The 13,399-nt window shown below is 39.4% G+C and overlaps 1 protein-coding gene across 4 annotated transcripts in view; it reads right to left on the bottom strand.

The window, feature by feature from the left end:
- The window catches only part of tox2 (TOX high mobility group box family member 2), an 86,867-nt gene that overhangs the window by 30,063 nt on the left and 43,405 nt on the right, over window positions 1–13,399 (bottom strand). For all 4 annotated transcript variants that reach the window (XM_030729319.1, XM_030729321.1, XM_030729322.1 and 1 more), the window contains exon 3: window positions 12,237–12,296. In XM_030729319.1, coding sequence (XP_030585179.1) covers window positions 12,237–12,296 — 60 coding nt within the window. The remainder of the gene's footprint in view (window positions 1–12,236; window positions 12,297–13,399) is intronic.

Genomic DNA, 13,399 nt, shown 5'->3' with positions numbered 1-13,399 from the left:
CTTGATGATAAAATGTAAATACCAAGGACATTCCCAGTTGGATTGTAGCAAGATAAATTATTCATATGTCTCTATTCAGAATGAGATTGCATGTACAGAACCACATGTACACTCTGGCTAATGTATACTCTTTTCTCCTTTAAAAGTAAAATCCAAACCAAGGCAATGTATTTGATGGATCGTATAGACCAGCATGTGTCCTAGAATGGAAGTACCTATTCAAACACACAGCACCCCCACCACCATCACCACCAAGTTTTTTTCTTTTACCTATAAAGTACTCATCATTGGTTTACTTTCAATAGTCAAGGCTGTTCTCCCTCAAAAAGCCGCAGATTCTATTTTCAGCACTATATTTTTCACCATCCTTTATTTTCCTCATCTGATCAATGTAGCACACTATAGGGAACATTATTTCCAATACGCAGTATGCTGTCTTCACTGTGAGCGAACGCAATCTGTAACATTTTAATTAAGAGACAGATCTCTCGACTGTAAGTGTTACATACCAGCACACCTTTCATTTGAAAGAAACAGATGAATAGACAGTTGGTCTGGGACTGAGAGAGAAAATAACATTGATTGGGGAGCTTTCCAGCTTGTCTTTTATTTGGCACAGATCTCTCCCTCCCTCTGTAACACTGCCTGAGTATTCAAGGCCTTCTGGAGACGATATTGACTGCGGCTAATGGCTCATTATCTCTATATTCTTCTACTTATTAGATTATTGTTATGATGCCTGTAGAAATCAGGATTTGGGACATCGCCTACCTAATATTAAATTGTATATCCATTTTAAAATGCTCATCTGTCAATTATAATTCATATGTTCAATAAAAGGCTACTTGTCTTTTTCAGCATTACATAGAATGATGGTTACCCTCCTGGCATAATGTTTCCTCTTGCATAAAATTATCAGGCTATTAAGCTTCAACTGACAAAGAATAATCTACTGTTTATTTTGATTGATTGTTCAAGTTCTTTTTCAGTGAGAACACTTTAAATCCGGCACATAATGGTAACACAATAATCACAAAAACCCATTCTTTTCAGCTGTACTTGTATCATTTTTTTCCCCCCTCAGTAAATCAAAGGAATTTCATGACGCAAACATTATTTTGACAGGTGGGCCACAGACTGGGAAAAGCTCCACTAGCAAGACATCAAGTGACACACTAAGTGCTGTGTTTTCATGCCGGATCCTTGTGTTCCACATGGACGAAGAGTTTGGTGTCCTCCCAAGTCAACGTCTGTTTCGCAAACAGGGCGGGACCGACAGCTCAAAGACAGATGATGACATATCTGTCTTACCACTAATGTGCACTTATCTGCCTATTGAAGAGCTTTGTCAAAGTGGTGATTTATCCTTGAAATACTCATACATCACCACTTCCATCACCTCTGACACTCTTCGTTCTGATGTCTTCCCAAATTCGCCATGCAGCACTCTGCAGACAAAGTCAGGCCTTGTTATCTCTCATTCCATGCAATCCGGTTTGTGAAGAAAACTGTGAATTTATCTTTGGGATGAATTTAAAAGAATCATCTTTTTTTTTTTTACTCCCTCTGTCATTGCTCTTGAGAAGGGGGATTATACTGCATATTCAAGAATGATCCTGTTTACTAGTGCACACAGAGCTCTTGTTTTATTGTAATACAACAAAGGCAAATAATGCTTGTCTGACAACAGAGATCAGTTATTTTTAAATGCCTAATCTAAAAGGCATGAACTCTTCTCTTGCTGTTTTTGATATTCTTTCTTGTTTCCCTTGGCTTCTCCCTTTATCTAGCCATCTCTTTCTTTCAATTCAGGCTTAATTAAAGCCATAGCTGTTCTTCTGCTACAATATCATGCAAGAGAGGGAAGGAAAATGGGCAGAAGATCCAGTTACATCCACCCTACACCTCCACTTTCCTCTTCCTCTCTTGGCTGGCTCAATCCCAGTCGGCTCTGTCCCTTGTAAAGCCCCCAAATTTCTGGCCCTGTTCCACATCCCGAAGACTCTGATCAGCCCCCTTCCTATCCATCCCTCTGTCATCTCATCTCTCTCTAAAACAGCCCAGCTGCTTTATTTATCTGTCACTATTTTACTGTTTGGAAATTTGGAACTGTGGGGATGGGGATGCTAAACCACCATGTACTTGGTATCTTTTCAGTGAATGAGTGTCTCACAGGAGGATGAGAAGAGAGGAAATAAACTCTTTCAAAGAAATAAACCCCGTGAAGAAACCGATGGAGAAGAAAGGAAAATACGGAGAGAATGCAGAGAATAATTAAGGTGAGCACAAACTGTCTAAAGTCAAAAGATGCAGATGGCCCCATTCACCCCAGACCCTGAGCTGATTACTAACTAACCTCCCTCTGACTCAAACCTGCCTTTCTAATTGTGTATGTTTCTCCCTTTTCCTTTTAAGTTTCCCTTCATTCTCCCTGTTCCAAGTGCCCGTCTCACTTGTCAGTCAAGGTCAGGAGGTCATCCTCATCTGATCGCGTGTCAGAACAGATTAGAATCAGAGCTTTTGTGCCACGTCATATTTCATTATGCATTTGACTCATCTTGCAGGTCAAGAGGTCACTCTGATTTGATTGGATGACAGAAATGATATAATTTGTGTTTAACCCTAGGCTGTATGAGGCTCTGAGTGGTGTACTAATGCATTTTGCAAAGATGGGGCAGACCCTCTCCACAAGCGACTAATTTGAAGTGGCACACCGCAGAGTTGAAGGAGAGCCAGCGCTATTGCACAACATGCTGAGGTTATAAGGGAGGCTTTATCAAATAACAAACACAACCTCCCTTGTACCTCTGTTTCTTTCTGTTTCTCATATGCTTTCTTTTTATTCTGCAAACAGACACAAGTGCTGAGAAACTAGCTGCCTTCTGTGTTTTTTTTTCTCTTCATTTTTTTTTTATTAATTTGAACCAGTGAAAATGTCCTACTGACCCTCTTCTCTCATGTTGTTTCTGTCTCTTCTGTTCCTGTCAAATAACACTTGATATTGGCAAAAAAAAAGATAAATAGAACATGTACTGTCAACTGTAACAAGCACATTATTATTGCTGAACACAACATTAAAATCGTTGCCAAACAGAAAAGCAATGTTATTTTGAAATTGAGTTATTTACTGATAATTTAAAAAAAAAAAAATCTTTCTCTGGTCTTGGAAACACAGAAAGAGTTCAGGACCTTGTAGTAGTAATGACATGCAGATGGCGTACAGTGACAACTGCGATCTCCAGTAATGTGGTCGGAAAAAAATAAACCATGGTTGCACAAGATAGCTCAGGTTTCCCAATAGTCATCTAGAGTGATTGTGATGCTGATGTTCATACTGCTGCGTGTGGGTAGAGGAGGTAGCTCGAGAGAATGAGAGGAGAAAGGATGAAACAGAGAGGAAGTAGCATGAAAATAAAGGTGCATGGGGAAAGAGATGAAGCCCACATTTCCAATTAGAACCACAATCAAACTTATTGTCTGACAGCATGAATCTATAATTACAATGTTACACTGGCAGACATACAGTATTATTTCCAGAGTCCCCTCTGTCACTTCATGTTGGGAGCAGCCATGTCTCCTAAAGACCCAAGTCTTTTCAACTTTCCTCACTGGCACACCACTACCTGATCAACAAGGCTTAGCAACAGCCACTGCCTATTGCTGAGTTACAACTATGCCGAAGAAGGCCAGAGACTCAACAAGCCAAAAACAGCAGCCAGTCAGCTGTTTTTTTTTTGGGTTTTTTTTTCATATTTTTATTTTTAATGACTCTTCAGTTATCTGCTTTTCTGCGCCCACTGTCAAAAATCATTATTAGCATGTGGACAATAGTGCTACTGTGGCTGAATGACAAAACTAATTATTGTTATAGGAACAAGTAAATGGACAAAAAAAAAAAAAAAAACAGCAGAATAAAGGGTTGATGGATCCTTACAAACTGACTCTAACAATGCTCAAAATAACAAAGGGAGAGCTGATGGCGCAGTCATCCAAACAAATGTGCATTATTCTCAGAATTGTTAGGATCTTGTCACCCACAAATAACTCTCCTGCTAACTCCACACCAAGAGTAGGGGTTGTAAAGAGCATGTGGCTGATGAGAATGCATATGGGTGTTTGAGTGTGTGTCATTTCACGGGCATGAGCAACAGCTCTTAACTGCTTATGTGGACATTTCTTAGGTATCCTCCTTTTTAAAAACAAAAACCTACTGTAAGAGACTGCACGCTCTGTGCGAGTCCGGTGTCAGTGTGTTCTTAAGTGTCTTGCTTCGCTGGTTCAGAGTCAATGAGGCTGTGTATTGGAGGCTGGCACAGCTGGTGGGAGCAGGAGAATAACATCTGGACCCTCGTACTCTTGGTGCCATTGTTAATAAGAGGCTGGTTGTGAATGGAGGAGAGTGGAGGAGACAGCTCTCCAGGGTCAATGAACCTCCCTGTCTCTCACTAGAGTTCTGTGCTGCAAGTCATAATTCGTGTATCACCAAAGTGTCCACAAAAAATGAGTTACATATAAACAAAAACATGCTAGCCTTAATATGGCTATGCTGGTCAGTCAGTTCATCCAGAAGACATTTACCTAATTTTGGCGCACTCCCAGTTTTTCTTTGTTTTTTTCAGTTTCTCCAAGTGTTAGATTAGAGCGACCGCACCAACTGCCAATAAGTCTTGCCACTGGGCGGCCATTTTGAAACAGCTCTGGGCGCCTTTTCTCTATTGAAGCACTAACAAATTCTCCTGTAGGTTTTAATGCAGGATTCTTTAATGCTTGTCTTCAATCTCTCTGGTGATGCTATTCATGTAACCTTAAATCTGAATCATATCCCACTAACTTCAGGCTTTTAATCTATTATCTATTTATTTGACATCAAATAACATTTTTTTTTTTTTTAACCTTTTCATGACAAAATATCCTAAGAGCTAACATTCAGACTTGCCTCACACCGTTAATGCAGGCAGCCTCACAGAGGCGATTCATGCGAATATTCATTCTTGCTCCTAATTTGGCTATTTGGCTAATTTGGCTATTCTATTCGGTATAGAAATTATTCTTTAAGGAGCTTTCATGCAGCGCTAACCCTTGTTCGTATTCATGCAGCGCTAACCCTTGTTCGTATTGTGTTTCCAATTCTTCCAATTTGCTTCTGTTGCGTGCCAACATGCTTTCACCATCAGTCTCATGCGTTCATGCTGCCCAAACAAATCTCACAACAAATCAGGGGAAGCCTCGAAGCCCCTTCCTTATGAAAAACAGCGAAGTTAAAAAGGTTTTCTTTTGCTCACGGTGCTGAGTTTGAACATCAAGCTTACTGCTAGAAAACAGAACTAATGCTGTTCCAAAAACACAGAAGAACACAAAATATAGCTTAGGTGCTTAATCCTGTCAGGTGTTAAGTCCTGTGTCCTGGTCCAACAAAACAAGGAGCTGAAATTCTATTTGTTGCTCTTTGTGGGAGTTTTTCCTCTGAACTCATTAAATGCCTGAAGTGTCATAAACTAAACATAATCCATATGAGTATCTCCACAATGACAGAGTTGTGAACATTCATGCATGAAGCACAACAGCAGTAACCTAATTATTTATTCATAACAATTAATTATTCCCCACATGGTGACAGAAGTCACAGTTTTACAGCTAAACCATTTGTACACAACAGTTATCCTGAGCTTGACCATAGCTGTGTTTGAAGTAGTGAACTGCATGTAATTAAACTAATGGTTAAACTAAGACTACATTTTGCAGTACTTTTGCTGGTATTTCAAATTAATTTATATTTGTCTCCTGACTATTTTTGTGTCCTTGATTAGTGAAACTACTTTGAGTTAAAAAAAAAAAGAATGATTTGAATACAGTAACTGCCCAGTCCCATTTTTCTCTCTCAGCTTCTCTACACATTAGTCATTGTGAATATGGGTATTTCCTATAACCATTGTGGTTTCTCCTTGTCATGATGCAGGGTTTTTGTTTAGTAATCACTGGATCTTTGACTGCTTCCCTCGGTTCTAGTTTTTTCTAATGTCTGTATGCTTCCTGTATCTCAGTGTTCCCCTGTCTCCTCATCCCTCTATCTCATCCATGTGTTGGTCCTTTCTGTGTTACACTATCTTACCAAGTTTAATGCAAGTCTTTACATATCTGTGTTAGTTATTTGCCTTTTTTTTTTTTTTTTTTGGGTTATTTCCTGTTTTACTTTGATAGCGCTCATGTGTCCTGTTTTTGTATTTACTTTCTATCTTTATCTTCTCTCCTTTGTGACTCTCTACCCCTACAGAATTACAAGACAGAAAAACTCACAAATCCATTTAATGTAAAACTATAAAAGCCATTTGCTTATAGGCTTTGTACAAACATTTTTGTTGTGTGCTGTTTAACTAGTTTAATAAGAGAAATTACACCACCTCTTTTCAACTTTCTCTAAGCACAGGAAATAAGTCAACATAGATCGATATCAGCTCTGAGTTTTCCTCATACCTTAAAGATACTGCATCAATAATTAACCAAATATTTTGCTAATGAATTGTGGTTGAATGTAACATTTTCCTCTCTAATAACCCACAGCTTTTTTTTTCACAGCCACGAGAGAAAAACAATTCAAGGCAAACTTTGCAAGTTTAACTAAAAAAAAAATTAAAAAGTCTTCTATTATACTTTAACATATAATCTAGCACAAGAGTGTTTGTTCCCTAACAAACACTCACTTTATCCAATGAGATGAAAGGCCTGCAGAAACACACTAAAGTTGGAATGCATTAGTTTCATCTGATCACCTAGGGCAACATGGGGATGGACAGCTTAGCAGAGTGAGGCCCTTATACAAATATACAACTGTGCATTTATATATAGTGCCATGTCAGATGAGTATTTCAAACAGAGGGCTTTTAAACAGGGCAAGAGAGATGAGGGAGAGGTGGGGAGTTTCCAAATGACTGTAAAAAGGCCACGGGGACAGAGCTTTCCATCTTTCTGCTGCCGCGACAAATATGCCTGCACATCTTTTTGCTTTGTCTCTGCTCCCTGCTTCGTCAGCGAATGGCTATAGAAATATTTTGGCAGGCTGCTCTTTGTTTTCATTTTCACAAAAGATGCAGTGAGGGAGTGAAAGAGAGAAAGAGAGAAGGGGAGAGCTGCTGGGTAGGAAAGGTAAAGGGGTGTTGTGAGAGGTTAGAGGGACATATGAGAAAAGATGGACAAGTACACGGGTGGACACTGAGTGTGAAGACAGGTTATAGGGAAGTGGAAATAAGGCAAAAAAACAAAGAACAAAGGGAAGGGGGAGAAGAAAATGGTGGGCCAGAGTAAAAGAGGGGATGAGGAGCAGAAGACATAGTAGAGGACAGATAGTCAGGGGGACTTGAAAATGAGTTAAACCAGGTGAGGTGGGATAAATGCAACAGAAAAGAGGTTGGAGAGATTGGGGTGACAAGTAAAGGGTGAGGCACAAAGTGGGGGAATCAATATGAAGAGGAGGGGGCAGGTGGAAGTATAGTAGAGGAGGAGCCTGCCATTCTGGTACCCAACTCCAATCTAAACAGCAGGAGGAAGCTGTAAATCAGACTAATACGACCAAGCTGTAATTCAGACCAGCAGGGCCAGGGCGCTAGTGCGGGGACCCCAAACTGCGGGAGTGTACAAAATGCTGCTGCAAGGCTTTAATCAGTGCAACGATCCAAAGATACGGTCTCCCCCAATCAGCAGGCTTCCTGTCAGTCACACACGACTGAACCTGACCAATCAGGCTCCACCAAGGTTCCAGACATGCTGGCTGGGCTTTGGGCTGCTGCCAAACAAGCGAATTATTCATCTAAACTGGAAAGGTGGAATGGGCCTTTAATTCAGAGCATAGAGGGAAGAGGTGATAGATTTGTCAAAGGTTGGACATAAAAGACTATGGGATCATGTTCTACAATGGCTCATCAGAAACATATGGTAGAAGATGAGAGACACAAGGGAGCTTTATTGAGGGCTCAATCATATTCATAAGAGGGGAGTTTCTTCAAGTTTAGGCACTAAAATATGTGATGGGCATGTCTGTTCAGATCTGTTAACAAGAGCTCCTATGCCAATAAATCGCTCATTAAAAACAAGATGAATTAAAAAACACAAATGAGTTTAATCTGTCATCTTGTTTTATAAACATAATGATATTCACATCTGCTGGCTGCCCTAAAAAAAAAAAAAAAAAAAATCATTTCTATCAATGTTTCTCTAGTTCTCTGTGTCTAACAGATCTACTGTTGGCACTCACCTCTCTAATTACAATTACAACACCCATGGGACTTCCATAATCCTTGCCGGCAATGAGTTACAAAATAGTAACTGAGATGAGAAATTGCATCAAACTTACCGTGAAAATATCATTTGAGCTCCGAACATGTAAAACAGGCAGACAAACTTTCAAATTGCTCGCTATCAGAAGCTGCCTTTTTATACCTGCATTTCACTCAAAGGGGAAGGAGGGCAATGCATTAACTTAAAAGTGAGCGGAAAATGCAAATGTAGTCCACTTTATCATCAGGCATTCAAACAGACTCTTTCAACTCGACAATCCATAATATTTCAGCTTTGATGATCAGGAAATGGCCGTGGCTTGATGGTAACACTGAGCTTGATTCTGCTCTGGTCATATTGTAGTAGAAGAACTAGTGTGACTGGCTGGGCTACACACAGTGTGCATGTTAAAGCCACATGCAGTGTCTTGGCAGCAAAGACGCTACAGCAGCAGCCAATCAATAAAACCTTGTTACGCTAATTGCAAGATCATAATCTCCATTCCTACTTCTGCTGAATATCCAAACAGTCACTCCATTAGCCGAATTATTCCCCTGTGCAGTTCCCCCTCCCCCCCCTCCCATTTCTTTCTCGTGTTCTTTTTTCTGTGACATATTTCTCTCAAACAGCAGTTCTGCTAAATTAATTCATAAGTCAGGGAGAAAGACATCAAAAGAAAACATTGTCAAGGTAAAGTGCTGATGAAGTATATACTGTTTCTTTCACTTTGCCATGGAGCTATGAGAAGAAATCTTTCACAGTGCATCATCTTTGATCGTGTCGCTTCGCACTGTTCTGTTTAGTTATAGCAAGAGGAATCTTACCTCAGGTGATCTGGTCTACTAAGACCTTTATAATACAAAAGCCTCTACTTAGGAGGTGCTCTAATCCTTCCAAGTGAGGAGATTTTGTCAGTTCAAACATCTGTGACAACACTAGAAAATACCAGAGCTTCTTCTCGTTGGTTACTCTTTTCTACAGTGATGCCATGACAATGGCCAGTGGCCACAGGGGCAGACAAAGAGCTTGTTGATGCTAAGACCAGGGTCCATGACCTTGTCATTGAATCACTAACACTCTGTCACTCTGCTTGGGGGAAGAAGAAATTCTACAGAGAACTAAGGAGGGTCAGACAGCGATGCTCATGGGAACATCGATATGACAATGGCACTGACCCCATTTCCTTGTGACTCATCACTAGAACATACCCATCTAAGCACTACAAAATTTGATGTAGTTACTTTGCCAGATTTACTCAACAGTGTCATATGTGTGACCTACATGAAGCTGCAATACATATAGAAAATTAATTCATATAGGTGAGCCACGTTAAATAGAGCAATTACACGGTGAAACTGAAGTGAGAGAAAGCCGAGCAGTGAAAAACACACTCTTCACACAGTTTCAAGGCAGAACCGCTGACCCAAATGCATTTAAATGCAATGGGGGTAGAGAGTGAAAAAGAGAAACAGTGAGCAAAAGAGCAAAAGAGGGGGAGTCAGAAAATGGGTGAAAGATAAGTTAAGGGAGATAATAAAGCAGCAACCACAGAAATGTCAGCTTTAGGCAGTATGATTAGTTTAAGTTCAAGATAGGCTATACTGAGAACGGAGCACACGCTGTATACTGTATTACACACTTCTGTAAGAATAATAGTTATCGTAATAAAATTTAAACATTTGTGAACAACACAAGTGTTGATAGCGTTACTTCTGAGGAACATGGAGTATATATTACAGAATATTAGTGCACTTGATATCAAACTGTTGCTTTGTTCCAAATTTAATGACTAAATATTCAAAACAGAACGCATGCATGCGTATTAAAATCTGTTTTATGAGTGCTTATGAATGCTGTCGATGTAAAGCGTTTTCCTGAAAACAAACTACTGATGCTGGTCACTCCAGAACACTGCAGAAAATATTAATTTATTTATATATTTATTTCTTTGTGTGCTGACCACAAAGACAGTGTAACATAATAAGTACATAAAACATTGCGTACTTGGGTTGTAGTATGGATTAGAGATATGTATGACTTTGGTATGTCACTGTTTATTAAAATTCATAAAGATTTAAGATGTTCTGTGAGCTGTCTCAACAAAAGCAAAAATTCTTTTTTTTTTGTGAATTCTTTGCTCCTATTCCAGTGTGACCACACTATATTTAAAATCTGCTTGGATTAAAACGTAGCGCAGAATTTGAGCACGGCTAAGGAGGTGCAGATCAGTGATTTTTGTATTTCTCCCATCTCTACATTTTGTTGTCAGAGTGTGTGTCCACCCCTTAGGCCTCCCTGATTCTAGCTGTCAGAGGCAACGAGAGGCTAAACTTGGTGAAGCGGAGAATAGAGCAAGGCACATGTCAAATATGAGGGGATCTTGAGTAAACAAAGTATAACACAGAGCAAAGCAAAATCGTCTCTCATCCTATCACCGTCTTTCACGCTATTTCCCTCTGTCTCTTTCGCTCCTGCTTCCCTGTTCCCTACCTATCTCCCACTCACTCGCTGTGTCTTCTCTAACAAATTTGCAGTGTTTTACCTACCCCTCAGTAACTCAGCATAAAGCACTGAGCCCATCACCGTGACCTGTATTCAGTCAATCAGCACTGTAGTAAAGCCACATGTGCTATATCAAAATGAATAATAAAAGCAGTGGTTAGATTTTTTTTTTAGAAAGCCAAGTATCTGCATGGAAGAGTCTGTCAGTTAACAGCACTGTTCCACTTGAAATTACTTTGTGACAGACATATTTGTTGTCAAGGGCTTTTCAGTAAACTTTATATATGCGGAAACGGCAACACAAGCAGCTCTGTGGGCTGTAAGCCAAACCTTAACAAACCAGAGAATTAAGAAATTAAGCAAAAAAAACAAATGCAACTGAAACACAGAACTACTGTAGCCTCCGGGTTGGTTCTAATAATTGCAATTGACAGGGACAAATTCCCTGCTCCCCTGTGTATGTCAGATGGGCTTATTCCCAAACTCCACAAATCCCCCTGTCCAAACACAACCATATGGTCTCCCAGTTGTTCATGACCAGCTGTGCTACAGTGTATCTGGCAGAGTTGCCATGTACTGTAGAAGAGCACATTCTAACTTAATAAATCCTTTGTAATGAAGCCCAAATGTTTCTTTATGTTGGCTTTTACCAAAATTGTGTGCACTGAACATTTGGAATATAGGGAATTAAAATTTTATGATGACAGAGTCAGCTTCATGGTTGACTCTGTCACTTTACAGAAAGGTCACCGCTCAGTCTGTGTGAAATTTGGGCAGGTTTGATAGTTTAGGTTCTCTGGTTTCCATGTGCTTAGCAGAACTCTAATCATGCCAGATTAGTATATGATGAACTAGCAGCCATGGGGTTCCCATACCTTCTGCACTATAAATGTAGTAGCTGAGTCCAGCTTCAGTTTATTAAAGAAAGCAGCATATGTTTTCTATTATAAAGGTACCAATCACATATTTAATACACACATTTTCTATATCATCATACCTTATATCTCAAGAATCTAGTCATTAAAAAATTGTGACTACAGTGTTTACTTTTTAAGACCTTTGACATGACTAATCAGCTTAAATGGTCTATCAATTTAATTGTCTAGTGTTGTATTTGTTATTATATTACCAATTTTACTGTTAATTGTTCTTTGTATGACAAATCTTTGATTGTGATACCATTTTATTTGTTTGGTTATATGTATAGAGCATTTAAGCATGTTCTTTGTTACATTTGTGAGAGGAAACATGAATAAACTATCTTCAGTCCATTTGCTTTCAGCTGATGTCACATAACTCGATGGCTGTTTTCAGTAACAGCAACTTGTTGTTCATCTTAACAGGAATTGACAACAGTGAAAGAAAAATGGCTTTAAAGCAGCTCAGGCAATGATTTTGAGGATGAGATGTAACAAGAGGAAAAAAGCCGAGGAGCAGGTATTCCATTATGAGCAATTTTGACTCACCTGGTTTGGCGGGAGGAACTCATGATTGTTTTCATTCATGTACATGTTGTCACCATCAAACTGTAGCAGAGAGACACAGGGAGCGAGAGAGAGAGAGATAAATACAGAGAGAGAGAGAGAGAAAGAGACAGACGAGAGAGAGAGAGAGATGAGAAAACAGTAAGGCAGAGGTCAACAGATCACAAAAGGGATAAAAAAAAAAAAAAAAGAGACAGAAATTCTGTCAGTCAGTGCCGATACAGAAAGAGTGTAACACTGCAGCCTAATGACTGCAATAGACCTTGATGCTCCGGTGAATGTCAGTAATTACAGTTCATTAGAGACTTGTATAATTAGGCCCTGTCAAAGCTTGTGTAACTCACACTCTTCCTCTTAGCTTGCCTACAGCCTGAGTGTGTGTTTGTAAGTGTTATGCATGCCTAACTGCCATTATTCTCCGGGTGTCATGAAGCAACAAAGGCACAACAGAGTAATAATCACAACAACTGCACCCACAGCCATCTAGTTAGTCGACTAGCAAGTTGGTTCAGGCAGTCATGCTCACACATCCAGATCTACTAAAGAAAAGTTTATATAATGTACTTTTTCATTTTATTTCTAATCACTCCACAGTGAATTGGTCTGTTGGTTGGTCAGTAAGTCTACCACTTTTGTGCAGACTTAAATAGGTACAGATTTTCATAAAATGCAGTACAGATATATAATGTACCCTGAGGACAAGTCCTCATGACTCTGGGGATTTTCTGATTTTTGTTCTACCACCATCATTAGGTTATTTTTCACTTAATGATGTTGCCATCATCCTCTTCTGCATGCATTTAGCACAAATTAACATTTGCATTTAGTGCAACATCAGTCATCTATGTCTTTCTCAACATCAGTTTTTTTAGCGTTGCCATTATTTGCTTGCAAAACAGTTCTAATATTAGAATATCAGAACTGTTTTGCAAGCCTCCGAGGCTCTGTAGACTCAGGTGTAGATATGCAAGCATGATAAGTTAATCAAAGGCAACACTGGTTTCATTAAATAACCTTTGTAAGTCAGCCAACATGCAGTATTAACCAAGAAACTGATCTACTGTGCTATAATTTCTGCTTCAGTAAGTAAAGGAATTTCCAGTGATGACTACTTTAAATATTTACAAAGTATCAAACATTATTTC

Source organism: Archocentrus centrarchus, chromosome 5 (assembly GCF_007364275.1).
Source record: "Archocentrus centrarchus isolate MPI-CPG fArcCen1 chromosome 5, fArcCen1, whole genome shotgun sequence".
NCBI lineage: Eukaryota > Metazoa > Chordata > Actinopteri > Cichliformes > Cichlidae > Archocentrus > Archocentrus centrarchus.
Note: the sequence above shows the minus strand (reverse complement) of the source record. Positions and strands in the feature narration are given on the sequence as shown.